Consider the following 20,387-nt stretch of genomic DNA (forward strand, 5'->3'; position numbering starts at 1 on the left):
TCCGTCGCTCCAGAGAAAACAGCTCCAGCCTACTCAGCCTGTCCCTATAGCTTAAATCCTCCAACCTTGGCAACATCCTTATAAATCTTTTCTGAACCCTTTCAAGTTTCACAAAATCCTTCTGATAAGAAGGAGACCAGAATTGTATGCAATATTCCAAAAGTGGCCTAACTAATGTCCTGTACAGCCACAACATGACCTCCCAATTCCTGTACTCAATACTCTGACCTATCTACTGCTGATTCCACTTTCAAGGAACAATGAGCCTACACTTCAAGGTCACTTTGTTCAGCAATACTCCTCAGGGAGTTACCATTAAGTGTATAAGTCCTGTCTTGATGTGCCTTTCTAAAATGCAGCACCTCACATTTATCTAAGTTCAACTCCATTTGTCACTCCTCAGCCCATTGGCCCCTCTGATCAAGATCCTGTTGTACACTGAGGTAACCTTCTTCGCTGTCCACTACACCTCCAATTTTGGTGTCATCTACAAACTTACTAATGATACCATCTACGTTCACATCCAGATCATTTATATAAATGATGAAAAGCAGTGGACCCAGCACAGATCCTTGTGGCACCCCACAAGTCACAGGTCTCCAGTCTGAAAGGCAACTCTCCACCACCACTCTGTCTTCTCCCTTCAAGCCAGTTCTGTATCCAAATATCTCGTTCTCCGTGTATTCAATGTGATCTAACCTTGCTAACCAGTATACCATGAGGAACCTTATCAAACGCTTTACTGAGTCCATGTCATGTCCACCGCTCTGCTCTCATCAATCCTCTGGCACCTCACCTTTGACTAGCGATGATCCACATACCTCAACAAGAGGCCCAGCAATCACTTCCCTAGCTTCCCACAGAATTCTAGGGTACACCTGATCAGGTCCTGTGAATTTATCTACCTTTGTGTTTTAAGAAATCTAGCACCACCACCTGTGTAATATGGACATTTTTCAAGATGTCACCATCTATTTCCTCCCATTCTATATCTTCCATATCCTTCTCCATATGTTGCACAATACTCAGTTAGTATCTCCCACATCTCCTGTGGTTGCACATGTAGGCTGTCTTGCTGAACTTTGAGGAGCTTTATTCTCTCCCAGTCACCCTTTTACCTTAATGTATTTAGATTCTCCTTAACTCTATTTGCCAAAGCTATCTCATGTCCTCTTTTTTTGCCCTCCAACTGCCTCATGCTCTTCTAATAATTCACTCAATCTCTGCTGTCTATACCTGACATATGCTTCCTTTTTTTTCTTGACCAAAGCCTCAATTTCTCTAGTCGTCCAGTATTCCCTACACCTACCAGCCTTGTCTTTCACCCTCTCCATATTTATTCTTTTGTTTAAATGCCATCTGCCAAATGCCACCCATCTGTCCATTTAGCTAGTCTGTTCGGCTGCAGTATATTTGTATCATTATTAGCTCGTTTTAAGTCCCTGGTCCTGACTACCTTGCAGCCATATCTTAAGAAGAGTTATGACACTGTTAAAGTTAAGTTTGCCATTTACATTTAAAAGAATTTGTTCATTATATTCCATGCATTTGTAAAATGAAGTCTTATTTGAGCTACTCATCCTAGGTGCGCTTCTGTGTGAATGTTTAACTCTTGAGTTTATTTGTCTACCTTGCTTTAATTTGCATCTTTAAGTTTTCCCTTTCCTGTCAATTTCTGTGGTGCAATTTCTAACTTATACTCATTTCTCTACATTTTTTGTTTTAAAGATATTAATTTATACTTTTTCTACCTGAACCACCACCTCCACCTACTCATTTTAATTCTTGTAATCCGTCCTTTCCAAGAGGATTCAGCTCATCCAATAGTTCAGTTTCTTTTTTGTCTGTGCTGGTATCCGTGTTTCGTGACTCCTTCGTTCAACAGCACTCCTGGCAGATGTTCGCTTTTGAATTTGCTTATTCCCTTACCAGTTTACAGTGGTTCACATCAATATCCATAGATGAGAACCCTTGAGGTATTTTTCTTTAGCTCCTCGATCCTGGTACGCTGTAAATAAGTCCTCTTGCCTACTTTTTCCTATGTTGTTGGCCCCACTAAGGATCACAATGACGAGAGCCTTTTTTTGCAAAATTGTTATAATTGGCTTGGTGTGTTATATTAGGGGCTGCATGGTGGCTCAGTGGTTAGTACTACTGTCTCACAGTGCCAAGAATGCGAGTTTGATTCCAGCCTCTGGCGACTGTCTATGTGGAGTTGTCCCCTTGTCTGTGTGGGTTTCCTGCAGATGCTGTGGTTTCCTCCCATAGTCGAGAGATGTTAGGCGGATTAGCCATGCTAAATTGTCAGGCTATGTAGATTAGCCAGGGGAGATGCACAGTGACAGGGATAGCGTAGGGTGGTGGTTCTAGGTGGGATGCTCTTCAATGGGTTGGTGCACACTCAATAGGCTGAATGGTGTGCTTTCACACTGTAGCAATTCTATCTATGAAATGATCTCAGCTGATGACAGTACTGGGCAAGTCAGGTCTTAGAATATAACCTGCTTGATACATCAGTTTAGTAACTGTGGTAGTCACTAAATAAACATATTCAGACGAGGCTGCAGATTTTCTTTTATCAAAGAACGCACATTTATCACATAACAAAGAACAATGCTTTATTTATATTAATTTGAAAATTTAGAAAGAGTATAACATACAAGCAAATAGATTATTTTCCCAGCAATATTCCTTATTGTTACTCAATTCCAGGAAAGTATCACTCCTATCTTAACTCTTTTTTATTTCTCACTGAAATGACAATTTCCTGCCCCCTCTTAGACTATTGAGCACTTCAAGATTTATTTTCATCTCTGGCCTGAAAACATCTTTGTAGATCTCATGGCCCATTAAGCTCTTTGCAATTCTGTCAGCCTGGGATTTCTACAAATTATCACAACCTGGAGACTTCTACAGTCCAGACTCTCTAAAGATGGTTAATTGTTCTTTTTGCATCCCAATGCCAATGGTGGGTCAACCAGTCGGCACCTTCCTGTCATGCTATATAAATTGGTGTCCTGCTTTTTAAGTCTGTTCTTGAAATCTAGTCTGACATATGCGAGATGAATTTGTCCCCTTTTACTAACATTTAAATTTTGTTCTACCAAGTAAGTATCTTCACAATTTAAAGAATAAAACAATCTGCTGTGATTCTCAATTCAGAAAAAAGTGTTGCAATTTATTAACTTTTTGATATAAGCATGAAGGGAATTAAGTATATTGAACTGGGTTTTTATCAATGAGATATTTTTAATATAGTGACATCCGTAATAACTAGTTAAAATTTATTTCATCTCATCATGGCTCCTGAAGCCTGCCTGTGGAAGATTTTTGATGTGTTGGCATGGCGAGTTGTAACAGCAAAGGATGATGTGAGGGAGATCAAAGTTTGGCATGAGTTGACACTGAGGGTGTAAAGTCCATATGGATGAGTGGGGCATAGGGTTTGTATGAGGCCATGGAGGGTGAGTAGACACAGAACATGAGAGGTGACTGCAGGAAATAGAAAGGTATAGGTTTGCATGGAGTGTATGAGGAGCAATGGGTGAGGCATGTTTGTTTAGTCATGAGGGGGAGGACTAGGTTTTGTAGTTTTTTTATGGTGTTTTGTTATAAATGGACTGGAACTCTCGACCATTGAGATGAGCTTTTTGTGTAACCTATCTCTAGTATTCAGCAGCCTCTCTGGCTACCTTTGCACTCTGTTTATTGATGGATCTTTATACATTTGTTTTTCATTTTGAGTCACATCAGGTGTTGACAGAGCTTGAACATCAGTGTAATTTGTATCTATTAATTTACTCACACTTGATTGACAGTTTACTGTTGCTGATTGTTCATAGGTTGTAGTTTCTTTTATTTTGTTTTAAAGTTCCAAGTAAATTCAGAATGGTGAAATAATTTTCAGGTTGAGACATGCTCCTAATACTTGCATTGAATCGCATCACGTGCACTAATGCAGTTATATTGTAACAATAACAACTGTATTTGTGTTAATCTGTGGAACATTTATAGTCATATTAAAGCAGAACTGGAAAGGATCATCAGGGTCTTCAATAATATCTATACATCACAGTGTTTAAACTAGTACAAGACAACAGACATAAATTAGAATTAAAACAAGCTTTATTTCAAAATAGCTGGCACATTTCTTCTACACAAAATGGCATCACCATAAGACCATAAAAAATAGGAACAGGAGGAGGCAATTTGGCTCCTCGAGCTGATCGACCATTCTACAGGATCATGGCTGATCAGATACTCTTCATGTCCACTTTCCTGCATTTTCTCCTTAACCCTAATTCAACTGATCAAGAATATACTATTCCATAAATGTACAGCGGAGAATCTGGCCGAACAATCTGACAAGGAGTTCCAAAGACCCTGCATGCAAATTCCACAGACTGGTGAAGTCACAGCTCACGTGTTACCGTTACATATATCCAAAGGTGCAATACATTAACTAGGAAGTTATCAACACTTTTAATGCATCTTCAATTTCAATCTCAGATTTAAATTTAACTATCAAGACATTCTTCATTTCAATAGCATCCACTATATTTTTCCCATATAGTTAATAATGCTTATACTTATTCAATATTAAGCCAAGGATTCCACAATGTAAGGGATTCATAACTTAAGTGATTTCAGTTACCTGAGTTTTTTTTTGCTGATGGGTTTAAAACTGTTCTTGAATCTTTGCTGCTTCCCTCCATTCACTGCTCTTACAGACTTCTCTTGCAGCATCCTTCCCCTCCCACTCATGCAACCCCTTAACACCTTCCTCCACAACCCCAGAAACACACACCCCACAGCCTCCTTCCCCACAATCTCTCTTGCAGCTTTCTCCTCCCCCTGTCCCCAATTCTCTCTAAGTCCCAGCAAAAAGTAGCTCTGTGTCTTCCCTCACTACCGTCATATAATTTCCTAAATGCTTACAGCTCCTGACAGAGCCAAATATTGACCAAAACACCATAGATAACCCCTGCTCTTTTTTTTTTGCAACGTAGTGCCAACACCCACGAGAGTGGGTGAATGGGTCTTAGCTTAATATATCATCCAATAGGAACATGTTTTCTTATTGACGCTATCTAGACACCTTGTGATTTTTGAACACTTCTATCAAATCTCTTCCAGTTTATTCTATTATTCCTTCTACAGCATTCTCATCAATATGTTCAAATTGCTTTCTTTTCAAGTATCTTTTGCTGATAAAGCACTACTCAGTTATTATGGTCTTTTTCTGTGAAACTATGAAATGTTGCTATGGAGACTGGGATCTTCAGAACCATCTCGCTAAGTTGTGTTAGCTGTGTATCAATCCATTGTTTGCAGTTCCAGCAGTAAAGGAAGCATAGCAGCAGTTATTAGTTACAAGTTGCTATGGTTACAACGGATAATTAACATGTTCTTGATGAACACTTTGATCTTCACCATTGTGTTTTTTGACATCATCTCAATTCCTCACTGGGTTACTGCTCTGTGCTCCAGCCTGTGTATTTTCTGTACTTCAGTTTCTCTGGAGAATGCATCTGTCGATCCTGGTTACATTATGAATGGACAATTTGCATCATAGCTTAGTAATATATAAAGGTAGGAATTCCATTCAGCAAATGTTTGTTAAGGCACATGTTGCTGTTGTAGAAATCATAGAAATAGAATCCCTAGAGTGTGGAAACAGGCCGTTCGGCCCAACAAGTCCACACCGACCCACCGAAGAGTATCCCACCCGGAACAATTACCCATTACTTTACATTTCCCCGACTAATGCACCCTGAACACTATGGGCAATTTAGCATGGCCAATTCACCTAATCTGCACATCTTTGCATTGTGGGAGGAAACCGGAGCACCCGGAGGAAATCCATGGAGACACAGGGAGAATGTACAAACCTCCTCACAGACATGACTGGAATCGAGCCCAGGTCCCTTGCGCTGTGAGGCAGCAGTACTAATCACTGAGCCACCGTACTTCCTTCTCATAGCCTTTTTGCTTATTTTCACCTGAATTTGGCTTTGTATTTGATTCTAATCATTGGGCAGAATCTTAGCGGTCTAAGTGATGTGTGCAGTATTGAGATTTGGGGCAGAATTGGACAAAAAGTTCAGCGAGGCCTAAATCCACGCTGGAAACATCTTATTTCATCTTGTACACTTTTGACAAATGGCACAATGAGTTTCTTAAAAGCAAAATGCTGTGGATGCTGGAAATCTGAAACAAATACAGAGAATGTGGAGAAACTCAGAAGGTCTGGCAGTTTTTGTGGAGAGAAACAGATTTAATTTTTCAAGTCCAGTATGACTCTTCATAAAAGGTATCATATTGGACTCAAAATGTTAGCTCTGCTTACTCTCTCCACAGATGCTGCCAGATCTGCTGAGTTTCTCCAGCATGTTCTGTGTTTGTTGTAGTGGGTTTCTTGCTAACTAAAAGAATATTATTGCTTGTTAAATGCTTTGTTAGTGGTCCAACTTGCTTCCTTCACATTCAGCTCAAGGCATGATCCACAAGTACTTGCACTCATCCATGGACATTGGTATTCAATATTTGCCAACCTGACATGACCACCATGTCTTCTCCGATACACTTTCAAGCTGCTTGGGAAGTGCTGGCATGCATGACAGGGTGCACCGGCAAGTAGAATTGAAAGCAGCAGCACTTTCAATTTGTGTGTGTGGACAGGGGCACTTCACAGATTGATTTAAGCTACATCTCAAGGTTCTCGCTTGCTGTGATAGTGCTTGTTCATGCAGTATCCTCCTGCATACTCACAGCACTTGTGTTGTGTCGCGTCACTTCGTTTCGCAATTAGGCAGCTTGCTTGTCTGCTCACAATCTCTGTAAGGGAATGGATATCTTATTGTATGTTAGTGTGCAACATCAATCTGACACATGCACAATGTGCCAGCACCTTGTGTAGCAAACTCACTGCATGTGCAGCAAACAAGCAGCCATATCTCAAATCTTAAGGGAATAGTCCCCGTTGAAGTCCCCACAGGCCCACATCAGGGAATCTGGGTGAAATAAGTCAAGGGTAGCTTCTCCGCCAATCTAGAGGATTGGCCATTCAGGCTTTCAGTCAGGGAATCCATGTATCTCCAGTCCAGGAATCTGTTGTAACACACCTGAACAGACTGATTAGAAAATATACATAATGCACTGTCTATGGAAGGCAGATGAGAGTGAGAAGGCTATTTTTCTCTTAAGTTGGTGAAAAGACATGATGGAAAGGGATTGGTCATATTCTTTGGGAGTGACCTGTGCACAGCAGAGGCAATTGCCTTCCCCGTAACCTAATATTGTACTTTTTTCTGAGCTGACCTTCCATCATTGGCCAGTTTACCTCCCATACAAGGATGCCCGATCCCAAAAAATCCCAGGATGTCTTTCTATCTGATATCATGACACTTTGAGACTGCTTGTCATACCACCAGCCCCAATGACAGACTTGTGGTGCTTCTGTGAATGCAAGAACAGCAACTCTCATTGGCTGGCAGTTCTCAAGGAAGGGCCATCCTTCCACTGAGACATACCTAACCTTCCACTTTGGAGCAGCCTTTTTTAAAGGCAGTCAGAATTTTCATCCATGGGCCAGGCAATGGGTCATTCTCAAAATCAAGCCTATGATTTCTCAGATGCAAGGTAAATGTTAGTTTGATAACACATACAACTACTGAGGAAGTTTTGAGGAAAGCAGGCATACAAGATGAAGTTTGCAAATGGTCACCAAGAGAACATGCACAGAATTACAATTCTCTGCACATAAATTTAAGAAAAAAATAGAAAATCTTAAACTGATTGGCAAAATTAAGAGCAGTAGAACAAAAGGGAGCTATTGAGGAAATACTAAGATAAACAATAATAAATATTATCTGATTTTAAAAAACAGCAGGGAAAAACAACAAACTAACCCACAGGACCAAGATGCATATCCACAAGGTCTCTATCTTCAGCACATTACTGTGAACAGTGAAGCCCACTCAACCATAAAGAAAACAAAACTTTTGCCGACAGTTTGGGTCACACCACCTCTTCATCACATGGAAGACACAGTCACCAATGAAGAAATCATTTTTAGTGCAAACATGTTGAATGTATAGGCATGAATCAAGCCAAGAAGCTTTCACAGTCTTGAGTATGTACACAAGATGGAAGATGACTATATTTGCAATATTATGTTAGATGGAGATCAAGAGACCAGTAGGGTCTGATACAAGGTTAGATTAGATTACTTACAGTGTGGAAACAGGCCCTTCGGCCCAACAGGTCCACACCGACCCACCACCCACCCATACCCCTACATTTACCCCTTTAACCTAACACTACGGGCAATTTAGCATGGCCAATTCACCTGACCCGCACATTTTTGGATTGTGGGAGGAAACCGGAGCACCCGGAGGAAACCCACGCAGACACGGGGAGAATGTGCAAACTCCACACAGTCAGTCGCCTGAGTCGGGAATTGAACCCGGGTCTCTGGTGCTCTGAGGCAGCAGTGCTGACCAGTGTGCCACCGTGCCGCCCACTAAGGTTGCTATCAGAACAGATGCAAAAGCCCTAAAAGTCAATCATGACAAGTTAGAAAGAAACTATAGCTGAGAATCAGTGCAGATGAGGAAAGTTTCCATGGGCAGGAATTTGTTGTCATGATGACATGTGGTTTCAGAAGCTCCAAAGCAGATGCTGACCCAGCAAATAATGTATTGGCAGGGATCATCCTGCTACCACTAATAAAGGGCAACTTCAGGTGTGGCATTTGCATTGGATTTTGCCTTCCTTAAATTGAAAAAAAAGTAAGTGATGCTATCTCACTTTACCAATGTTGCCATCTGATTTCACCAATGTTCAGAGGCTGAATTTGTGTCATCTCTCTTAGATGGAGGAACACAAAGCCAAATTGTGAGGAATTTGACAGTAGCGCATGCAGGAGGTAGACCATTATGTTCAAACATAGAGAGAATTCTTGTGACTTCTGCATGCAGTTCCTGTAAGTTGCAGATACAAATGCATTGTTAAACTCTGCAAATGCCTAGGCCTTACCAGTTTCTAATTTTGAACTATTGTTAGGGGGTATGTGAGAGAAGGCCTTAGTAGAGGTTGATGTTGTCAAATATATGCTCAACAAAATCCTAACGAATAATTCCTAATACTGAAAGGTCTTTCACATGATAGTTGCTGCTGAACAATTTCTCAAGACTTTGGAGATTGATTGTGGCTAGAATGGTTTGTAAACTGTGCAAAGAAACTAGTGACACCAGGAATGACCCGTCAGCTGTTGAACTACATAGAAAGGCTGCTAGATAGGGTTATTGCATGTCACCTCAACATTAGTTTGAAAGCATTTACTTCTTCGAGTCAGACCAACTGGAAGTAGTAGTAGAAGCTTCAGTCAAAATTTCTATATCAATTCGAACATAAGCTCTGTGCCTTTAATATAAAACAGCACTGATTGTCATTGTTACTGCATATGGAAAACACTTTGTCAGTAGTTGGCACACTGGACTGTGATATGATGCATTTTAGATTAATGTATCCTGTGATGTTTTTCTGAACAGAGGTTACAATTGGTGTTAGTCATCTCTGAAATCTGTACCAAGTTTTTTTCTCACGACAAAGGCAAAATACTACCAATTTTGGAAACCTGGAACAAACCAAGAGAACACTGGAGAAACTCAGCAGATCTGGCAGTATCTGTGGAGAGAGAAATAGAATTTCTCAGTTTTTTAGAACTGTAGGAGTCATACAATACGAGAAATACCAACTCTGTTTCTCTCTCCACAGATGCTGCCAGACCTGTTGAGCTTCCCTAATGTTCTGTGTTTGTCTAATGCTAGGTTTTCCCAGGGCTCAGTAATTAACTACCCTCTTATTCTTGTATCAATGCCTTTCTAATGCTGAATCAAAACACAAGAGCAAGCTCGAAGGCCAAATGGCAGACTCTTATTGTTGTGTTACTTAGTCCACAGCCTATCTACATATTGGGTCAGGAATCCTTCCTGGACACATCTGACAAAATCTGCTCCATCCAAACCATTTGCACTAAGGAGGTTTCACTCAATATGAGGAAATTTGAAGTCACCCATAACAACAAACCTGTTACTTCTGCATGTTTCCAAAATGTGCCTCCCAATCTGCTCCTCCATGTCTCTGTTACTATTGGGGGTCTATAGAAAATTCCTAATAAAGTTACTGCTCCATTCCTGTTTCTGACTTCCACCCATAATGACTCAGTGGACAATCTCTCCTCAACGACATACCTTTCTGCAGCTATTATACTATCCCTGATTAGCAATGCCACTCCACCACCTCTTTTACCTCCCTCCCTATTTCTTTTGAAAGATCTAAACCCTGGAACATCCAACAGCCATTCCTGTCCCTGTGAATGCCAAGTCTCCGTAATGGCAATATCACCCTTATTCCTGACACTTTTTGCTTTAAAATGGACAAACTTGGGCGATGATCTGTGTCCTCAGTGTCCACTGAAGTAGTACCAGATGATTGGAGGTGGGAAATGTTATCCTCTTGTTCAAGGAAGGAAATAGGGATAATCTTAGGAATTACAGACCAGTCAGTCTTGCATAGTGGTGGGCAAATTATTGGAGAGGATTGTGAGAGACAGGATTTATGATTATTTGGAAAAGATAGTTTGATTAGAGATAGTCAGCATCATGCCTCACAAGCCTTAGTGAATTCTTTGAAGATGTGATAAAACACGTTGAAGGTAGAGCAGTGTATGTGGTGTATATGGATTTTAGCAAGGGATTTGATAACGTTTCCCATGGTAGGCTCATTCTGAAAGTAAGGAGGTATGGGATACAGGGAAATCTGGCTGTCTGGATACAGAATTGGCTGGCCCATAGAAGACAGAGGGTGGTGGTACATGGAAAGTATTCAGCCAGTGACCAGTGGTGACCAGTGGTGTTCCGCACGGATCGGTTCTGGGACCTCTGCTCTTTGTGATTTTTATAAATATCTTGAATGAGGAAGTGGAAGGGTGGGTTAGTAAGTTTGCCAATGACACAAAGGTTGGTGGCGTGGTAGTTGTGTGGAAGGCTGTTATAGGTTGCAATGGGATATTGACAAGATGCAAAACTGGGCTGAGAAGTGACCGATGGAGTTCAACCTGGAAAAGTGTGAAGTGATTCATTTTAGAAGGTTGAATTTGACTGTAGATTACAGGGTTAAAGGCAGGATTCTTGGCTGTGAGGAAAGAGTTGGGGTTCACATCCATAGATCCCTCAAGTTGCCACCCAAGTTGATAGGGTTGTTAAAAAGGTGTATGGTGTGTTTGCTTTCATTAGCAGGGGGATTGAGTTTAAGAGCCATGAGGTTAGACCACACTTGGAATATTGTATTCAGTTCTAGTCACCTCATTATAGGAAAGATGTGCAAGTTTTAGAGCGAGTGTAGAGGAGATTGACCAGGATGCTGCGTGGATTGGAGGGTGTGCCTTATGAAGTAAGGTTGAGGGGGCTAGGGCTTTTCTCATTGGAGCAAAGAAGGATGTAGGTGACTTGATAGAGGTGTACAAGATAATGAGAGGCATAGATAAAGTGGATAGTGAGTAACTTATTCCCAGGGTAGAAATGGCTAACACATGGGGGCATAATTTTGAGGTGATTGGAGAAAGGTTTTGTTGAGATGCCAGAGGTAGGTTCTTTACACAGTGGTGGGTGTGTGAAATGCACTGCCAGCAGGTGGTGGTAGAGTCAGATGCATTAGGAACATTTCAGCGACTCTTGGATAGCCACAGGGAAGATAGTTCAATGAAGGGTATGTAGGCTAGTCTGATCTTAGAGTAGGATAAAAGGCCAGCATAAAATCGAGGGCCGAAGGGCCTGTACTATGCTGTACTATTTTTCTGTTCTAAGAGCAAAGCCACAGTTGATTGATGTTATTGCCAGTTGATTATCCTACACAAAAAGAAAAAAAATTGCATTTAAATGAGATCAGAAAATCTTCTGAGATGTCTGAATTACTTAGTACAATGGCGCAGCAGTTACGTATTCTGCAAAGTACAGTTAAGTTAATGTACTAGTCTCCAATAGAAATGAGACCATAAGACATAGGAGCAGAAATTAGGCCATTGGGTCCATTGTGTCTGGTCTGCCATTCAATCATGGCTGATAGGTTTTCCAAAATTGATAAAGTGTGGTGCTGGAAAAAGCACAGCAGGTTTGAGGAGCAAGAGAGTCGATATTTTGGGCATAACCCTTCAACAGTGCTAACCACTGAGCCACCATGCTGCCCCGGCAATCAAGAACTTATTTATCTCTATTTTAAATATACTCAATGACCTGGCTTCTACAGCCTTCTGTGGCAATGAATTCCAAAGATGCACCACTCTCTGGCTAAAGAAGTTTCTCCTTATCTCCATTCTAAAAGGTCTTCCCTTTACTCGAAGGCTGTACACTTGGGTCCTCATATCTCCTGCCAATGGAAACATCTTCTCAACATCCACTCTGTCCAGGCTGGTCTGTATTCTGAAAATTTCAATCAGATCCTCCCCCATCCTTCTGAGCTCCATTGAGTATAGTCCCAAAATCCTCAGACATTCCTCATATGTTAAGCCTTTCATTCCTGGGATCATTCTTGTGAACCTCTTCTGGACCCGCTGCTGGGCCAATACATCTTTCCTGAGATATGGGGCCCAAAATTGCTGACAATATTCTAAATGTGGTCCTCAATAGCCTTGTAAAGCCTCAGAACCACAATCCTGGTTTTATAACCTAGTCTTCTTGAGATGAGTGTCAACATTGTACTTGCTTTCCTAACAACTGAACCTGCAAATCTCCTTGTACTTCAGATTTCTGAGTTTTCTTCCCATTTAGAAAATAGTTCGTGCCTCTCTTCTTCCTACTAAAGTACATGACCTCACATTTTCCCACATTGTATTTCATCTGCCACTTCTTTGCCCACGCTCCTAAACTGTCTAAGTCTTTCTGCAGTCTCCCTGCCTCCTTAAAACTACCTGTCCCTCTACCTATCTTTGAATCATCTGCAAATTTATCCAGAATGCTCTCAGTTCCTTCATCCAGATCGTTTATGTACAAAGTAAAATATTGTGGTCCCAGCACCGACCCTTGTGGAACATCACTAGTCACCGGCTTCCATCCTGAGATGGAACCTTTTATCCCCACTCTCTGCTTTCTGCTAAATAGCCAATCTTCTATCCATACTGGTATCTTGCCTCTGACACCATGGGCCCTTATTTTACTCAGTAGCATCCTGTGCGGCAACTTATCAAAAGCCTTCTGGAAGTCCAGCTAGATATATCCATTGACTCTCCTTGGTCTAATCTGCTCGTTACCCCCTCAAAGAATTCTAACATATTTGTCAGGCATGACCTCCCATGATGAAACCATGCTGACTTTGCCCTATTTTACCATACACGTCCAAGTATTCAGAAATCTCATCCTTCACAATGGACTCCAAAATCTTACCAATGACTGAGGTCTGTAATTTTCCATCTTTCCTCGGCCCCTTCTTAAACAGGAGGGTTACATTAGTGATTTCCAGTCCTCTGGGATCCTCCCTGACTCCAGTGATACCTGAAAGATCACTACTAAAGCCTCCACTGTCTCCTGCAGAACTCTAGGGTGTAGCCCATGTGGTCCAGATGATTTGTCCATTTTTAGACCTTTCAGTTTTTCTAACACCTTCTCCTTGGTGATGGCCACCATACTCGTCTCTGCGCAGCTGCCCTCCAATCTTGAATTTTTAGGATATTACTCGTGTCTTCCACTGTGAAGACTGAGACAAAGCACTTGTTCAGTTCCTCAGCCATTTCTTTGGTCCCCATTACTACTTCTCCAGCACCATTTTCCAATGGTCCAATGTCAACTTTTGCCGTTTATATATCTAAAGTAACTCTTACAATCTTTACTAATATTACCTGATAGCTTACTTTCATATTTAATCCTCTTCCTCCATATTTCTTTCTTTGTTGTCTTGTGTTGGTCTTTGTAAGTTTCCCAATACTCTGGCTATCCACTGCCCTTCGCCACATTATGTGCTTTCTGTTTTGCTTTTATGCTATCGCTGACTTCCCTGGTAAGCCACGGTTGCCTTATCCTCCCTCTGGTATGCTTCTTTTTCCTTGGACTCTTTTGAATTACTCCCAGAAATTCCTGCCATTGCTGTGCCACAGTCTTTCCTGCTCAGCTCCCTCTCAGTCAATTCTTCTCAGCTCCTCCCTCATGCCTCTAGTTGCCTTTATTCAACTGTAATGCCATTACATCTGATTCCACCTTCTCCCTTTCAAACTGCCGGACTAAATTCTCTCACATTATGCTCACTGCCTCCGAAGGGTTCCTTCATCATAAGTTCCCTTATCATGTCTGCCTCATTGAATAACAGCAAATCCAGAATTGCTTGTTCCTTAGGGCTCCACTACAAGCTGCTCCAAAAAGCCATCTCGTAGACATTTCACAAATTCCTTTTCTTGTAATTCACTACCAACCTGGTTTTTCCAGTCCACCTGCCTTTTCCATCTCTTGGTGTATCTTATGCCCCAAATCCTGACTACTGTTTGGAAGCATGTAGCTAACTTCCATTATGATTTTCTTACCTTTGTGGTTCCTTAACTCAACTAACACAAATTTTGCACCATTTGAACCTACTTTGTGTATTGCTATTGATTTTAATTTTATTTTTAACTAACAAGGCAACTCCACCCCCTCTGCCACTTACCTGTCTTTTCGATAAGATGTATATCCTGGGTTATTTAGCTCCAGTCCAGATCCCCTAGAAGCCATGTCTCCATGATGCCCACCACATCGTACCTGCCAATTTCAATCTGTGTCACAAGTTCATGAACCTTATTTCATATATTGCATGCACTCAGATACAGTCCTGTATTGACCGTCCCTCTTCTCATTATTATCCGTTTATCAAGTGTGTTTGAAATTTGACTACTAACCCTTTCCAAACACACTGTCCTGTTTTGTGTGCTGCAGACTTCAATAACCTCTCCTGAATTCTCCTATCTTTTCGGTTTTTTCCCCTCCCCTCCCCCCACCCCACTTTCCAGTTTAAATTCATGTTGACGATTCAATTTACCCTTTTTGTGAGAACACTCAGTTCAGGTGGAGACTGTCCCAATGATATAGAATCCCTCCTGTTCCAGTACTGATGGTAGTGTAATGGTAAGGAGTAGCTGGGATTGAGCTGCTGTTGAACTTAATTAAGGCCTGCAGATTGCAAAGGTTCTTGAGCACGATGTTTATTCAGGTAAAATTACTGTGGATGCAGCACATGAATAAAGCATCATCATAGGAATAATCAGCCTTCTTTGACTAGTGGAGGTACCTGCTGAAGATAGATAAACCTATCACTGTTGTTGCTGATAAAAGAAATTATAGAACTTACCTAGTTGGCAGACCTTAGCAGCATTCAATCACATGCTATTAATTTAGAATAAAAAATTGCAGTAAGAAAGACATTTTCTTGCCTCTTAAGAAAGTTTTGAAAACTGAGAAATAGCATTTCAAATGTATCTGCAAGACCTGTATCTGTACCTTCCTGTACCTTTTTTTGCCACATGCAATATTTTTATTTCCTAAGTTATCTAATTTATCATATACAACACTGTTAAACTGCTGCCATATTTAACTATTTTGGACTTGTGGGTTGGAAGCTTCTTTTGGCTCAAAGTTCCTGTTTACAGAATTTGGCTCTGTAGCACCACTGGTTTTGGGGCAACGTGTACCAATTTAGTAGCAAAATTACATCCATGCCATTCTGGAACACTTTGTGCTAACTACCATCTTGTTGAGGGGTGAGCATGGAAATAAATATGCAGAATAGGTAGGTTGTAATGTCAGCTAGAATCTAACATTGCCTTGCTATTTTAGACTTTGACACGCAAGGAAATGTTCACAGCTGTGTATGCATTCAAACGTATTAAAGGGCTCCTGTCAACACCTCTCAAAGGATTAATCAATAACTTGCAGTCTAGTCATTTTCTAAGGTTTCATTTGAGTTTGTGGAAGTATAGAGATATTGAACGAGTTTATTCCAATTGAAGAGTTTCACATGAAAGGGGTATTAGTGCTACTGCAAGAATTCTGAGCACACCACACATTCCCAGTCCTGAGTGGCATAGTAGATGCCTGCCATTCTCTGCAGCACGAGAGATAGATTATGCAGAGAACCAAAGGAGTACAGAAGCTAGCGAGTTTTGAGAAGGTTTATAGCTCAGTTTGAGGTTCTGGATGTAGGTTTGCTTGCTGAGCTGGAAGGTTTACTTTCAGAAGTTTCGTCACCATACTAGGTAACATCTTCAGTGAGCCTCCGGATGAGGCACTGCTGATGATTCCTGCTTTCTATTTATATGTTTGGGTTTCTTTGGGTTGGTGATGTCATTTCCTGTGGTGATTTCATTTCCTACAGTAATGTAATTTCCAGTTCTTTTTCAGGGGGTGGTAAATGGGGTCCAAGTCAATGTGTTTGTTGATAGAGTTCCTGTTGGAATGTTATGCTTCTAGGAATTCTCGTATGTGTCTCTGTTTGGCTTATCCTAGGATGGATGTGTTGTCCCTTTCGAAGTTGTGTCCTTCCTCATCTGTATGTAAGGATACTAGTGAGAGAGGGTTATGTCGTTTTGTGGCGAGTTGATGTTCATGTATCCTGGTAGCTAGTTTTCAGCTTGTTTGTCCAATGTAGTGTTTGTTACAGTTCTTGCACGGTATTTTGTAAATGGTGTAGTAGTTTTGCTTGTTGTCTATATAGGGACTTTCAAGTTCATTAGCTGCTGTTTTAGTGTGTTGGTGAGTTTGTGGGCTACCACGATCCCAAAGGGTCTAAGTAGTCTGGCAGTCATTTCCGAGATATCTTTGATGTAGGGGAGAGTGACTAGAGTTTTGTGGATGCGTTTTGCCTGCAGAGTGTGTTCATTGCGTACCCATTCTTTTCACAAAGGGCACTTCATTGTTATCATGGAACAGAAAGAAGACTTTTCCATGGTACTATTGACTGCACACATGTGGTTTGCAGGCACTGTATCCCATTACTGAGAGATGCTACAACTGCAAACTTTACTGCTCATTCTGCTGTCGTTGTGTGACCATGCCCAACAACAATGCTGGTTAATGCCTATTACCCTGGCAGTAGTCATGGCATGTCCATCTTGTACCTGTTGGCTGTTCCAGCAATCTTTTCGCCATGTAACTAACCAGAAAGTGGCTACTTGATGTAAGAATATCTAGTCTGCCCCAGACTGATTACTGCATATCAACAACCTTCCAGGGCTCACGGTGTTGGGTGTCCTGACCTGTGGTGCATATTCCAGCTCTTGCCATTATATAATAACATATGCAGGTTTAAGTATACGCAAATGTCCACTGTATCTAATGTCTTATCACTGGCACTTCCAGATTCATCACCAGATCTGAGCTTAATGTTGGGATTGTGACCCAACTGGAAAAATCTAGGCAGGAGTTCAGATAACCGAAAGCTTGGCCAGAGAAGTAGTTGATTATAGTTCCCTTAAGAGGGAAAATGAGGTGGAGAGCAGGAGTGTTGTAGGAAGGCAATTCAAAAGCTTAGAGTAGAGGCAACTGCAAGTCACCAGTCGTAGAACATTAGAGCCCTGAACGAGGTGCATGGAAGCATGTTGGTGAGTCTTGGAATTGGCACAAGTTACAGAGAAAGCAAAGGTTGAGCCTTTGAGAGATTTGAAAAGAAAAATGAGAAGGAACCAGTGTAGGTCAGTGAACACAGTAATGTCAGGTGACCAGGATTTAGTAGAAGATTAGAGTGGTGCTGGAAAAACACAGCAGGTTGGCAGCGTCTGAGGAGCAAGAAAATCAACGTCTCGAGCAAAAGCCCTTCATCAGGAATAAGGCTGGGAGCCTTGGGGGTGGAGAGATAAATGGGAGGGGTGTGGGGCTGGGAGGAAGGTAGTTGAGAGTGCAATAGGTGGACGGAGGTGGGGATGAAGATGATAAGTCAGAGAGGAGGGTGGAGTAGATAGGTGGGAAGGAAGATTGCCAGGTGGGACAGGTCAGGAGGACGATGCTGAGCTGGAATTTGGAACTGTGTAAGGTGGGGGGAGGGGAAATGAGGAAACTGGTGAAGTCCACATTGATGGGGTTGAAGGGTCCCGAGGTGGAAGATGAGGCGTTTTTCCTCTAGGCGTCAGGTGGTAAGGGTGTGGCGATGGAGGAGGCCCAAGACCTGCATGTCCTTGGCAGAGTGGGAGGGGAGCTGAAATGTTCAGCCACGGGGTGATGGGGTTGATTGGTGTGGGTGTCCCGGAGATGTTCTCTGAAGCGCTCCGCGAGTAGGCGTCCAGTCTCTCCAATGTAGTGGAGACCGCATCGGGAGCTCATTTTCGACCAGTACAAATACGGGCTGAAGGGTCTTTTTCTCTATGACGGCATGACACAACGACAGCAACTTGCATACATCGATTACCTGTAATGTAGTAAAAGGACCAAAGATATTTTACTAGTGAATTACAAAGGAAATGTTAAGTCAGAAAATCATAAGCTCAGCCACGATAGCAATATTTTAAAGAGTAAATTAGAGGATGAGAGAAAGGTAGAGAGATAGACAGGTTTAAGAAAGCATTTCCAGGGCTTGAGTTTGGCTCGCTGAAATCATAGTTGCCAGTGGTATGATGAGTGAAATTAGGAATACATAAGTGCTCATAATTGAGGGAACACAGAATTCTTGAAGGGGTGGACAAGGTTGCAGAGGTATGTTTATTGCCATGGAGGGATTTGAACAACAGGTTGAGTGCTTAACATTGAGACAATGCTGAACTGAGTGAATGTAAATCATTAACTGCAGGAGTGACATGTGACTGTGACTTAATTTGGATGAGGACATGGATAACACATTTTCCAAGTCCAAACTGTATCTTCCTGACAGGACCATATTAACCAAGTGGCTAAATATTTTTAGCTGTAGTTCAGTTTTTCTACAATCGCTGAATTGAATTTAATCTTCAACAAAGTAAAATCAAAATCAGCATTTACAAAATATATTTTAATGACAGTTATTTTTAATTTGAAAACTGAAGCTAATATGATGTGATTTGCTATATGATACCTTTAAATGCATTCAAAAGACCATTTAATAGTTAATTTGTGGCAGAATTTTTTTGGGAAAATCTCCACCTTGTTTTCTTTAAACCAGTATGTTATCAGTGGGAGCATACTCTCTTCCCTTCTGTTGTATTACGATAGATCAACGGTCTTCATTGCCACAGTAACTGGGAAGCAAGGATATTCTTCTGCAGCAATATTGGAATTGTCAATTGTATTTTTATTTCATTTATAGATTTCAGTCAGTGCGTGGAATTTATTTATAAAATAATGTTTTTTTCTTTTGGTTACTAAAATCACGATCAATACAGTATCAAATGCACACAGAAGACAGAGGCATCTCTACCTTACTGAAGCTCCTGTATTTGGTCTTAACTATATGTACCAGGAAGCTGGTCACTGTTCCATATGCTCATTGCCTACTGCAATGTTTTTTGCATGTTACTGCGCAGTGAGAACCAAGGTTAAGGTAAGGACTAGATCAAAGCAATTGTGCAGTTGGAGACATGTAAACAAGCTGGAAACCATCAGTGTCTGTCTTTCACAGTTTATTAAAAGCAAGAGTTTACAGTTGCTAGACAAACAGGTGGTGCAACTCAGTTGGTTCTGACCATTCTGTGCCTCTGTATTTATTAGTCAGGTTTTCACAGTTGTACTAGCCTCATTGTACAGGTCCTTTTAACTATTCTGTTACCCTGCTGTTGTGTATTTTTCATGTGTTATCAAAGTGCTGATGAACAAAAAAAATCAGTCTCAAATAAGCTAGGGTAGGCCAGAGCTGACAGTTAACATGGCTTATGCTGGGAGATTGCATGAATACCCTAGAATTTTATGTTAGACTTTTAAAAGCATTTTTATTTTTCTTTATTTTATAGAATTTATGAAATGAGGTGATAAGATATAGATCTTACAGCTGAAATAATTGGATAGTGATGTACGGGAATCAAAATGAGCTACTGCCAAGATTATTAATTTATGAATTGATAAAAGTGAAGCTTAGCTGTGACACCTATTCTGTTGCTTACGATGTATTAGCGTCAGATCTCTGATTTAACATTCATGGAATTGGATTGACAAATTAATTATTTCTGGAACTTCAGTCTAAGTTGTAGGTTTGCCAATTTAGCTGAAGATGATTGCTCTGCTATAAATCTTATTGACATCTCCAAATGATTGGAGGAAGTAGCAGGCTAGACATTTGGACAGAATGTATAATGTAGACATATTGAGGCGTTTAGCTTAATGGAAACAAAATTTCTGTGTATATTATGCTTTAAAAATGCCACTATTATTATGGAAGAAATATTAAGGTGATTTATATGATTCTATTGTACA

General features: G+C 41.0%; 1 protein-coding gene across 9 annotated transcripts in view; it reads left to right on the plus strand.

The window, feature by feature from the left end:
- The window catches only part of dlg2 (discs, large homolog 2 (Drosophila)), a 1,025,979-nt gene that overhangs the window by 202,306 nt on the left and 803,286 nt on the right, over positions 1-20,387 (plus strand). Inside the window, exon 1 of one of the 9 annotated variants that reach the window (XM_043691621.2) lies at positions 19,222-19,521. The exons of the other annotated variants lie outside the window; for them this stretch is intronic. Within the exon in view, the coding sequence (XP_043547556.2) occupies positions 19,432-19,521 (90 nt within the window). The 5' untranslated portion in view covers positions 19,222-19,431. Of the gene's footprint in view, positions 1-19,221; positions 19,522-20,387 lie in introns of those variants that run through there. 9 annotated transcript variants of the gene reach the window in all.

This window comes from Chiloscyllium plagiosum, unplaced genomic scaffold (genome assembly GCF_037043375.1).
Source record: "Chiloscyllium plagiosum isolate Xiang-an unplaced genomic scaffold, Cpla_swu_hap1 HiC_scaffold_6, whole genome shotgun sequence".
In the NCBI taxonomy this organism is placed as follows: domain Eukaryota; kingdom Metazoa; phylum Chordata; class Chondrichthyes; order Orectolobiformes; family Hemiscylliidae; genus Chiloscyllium; species Chiloscyllium plagiosum.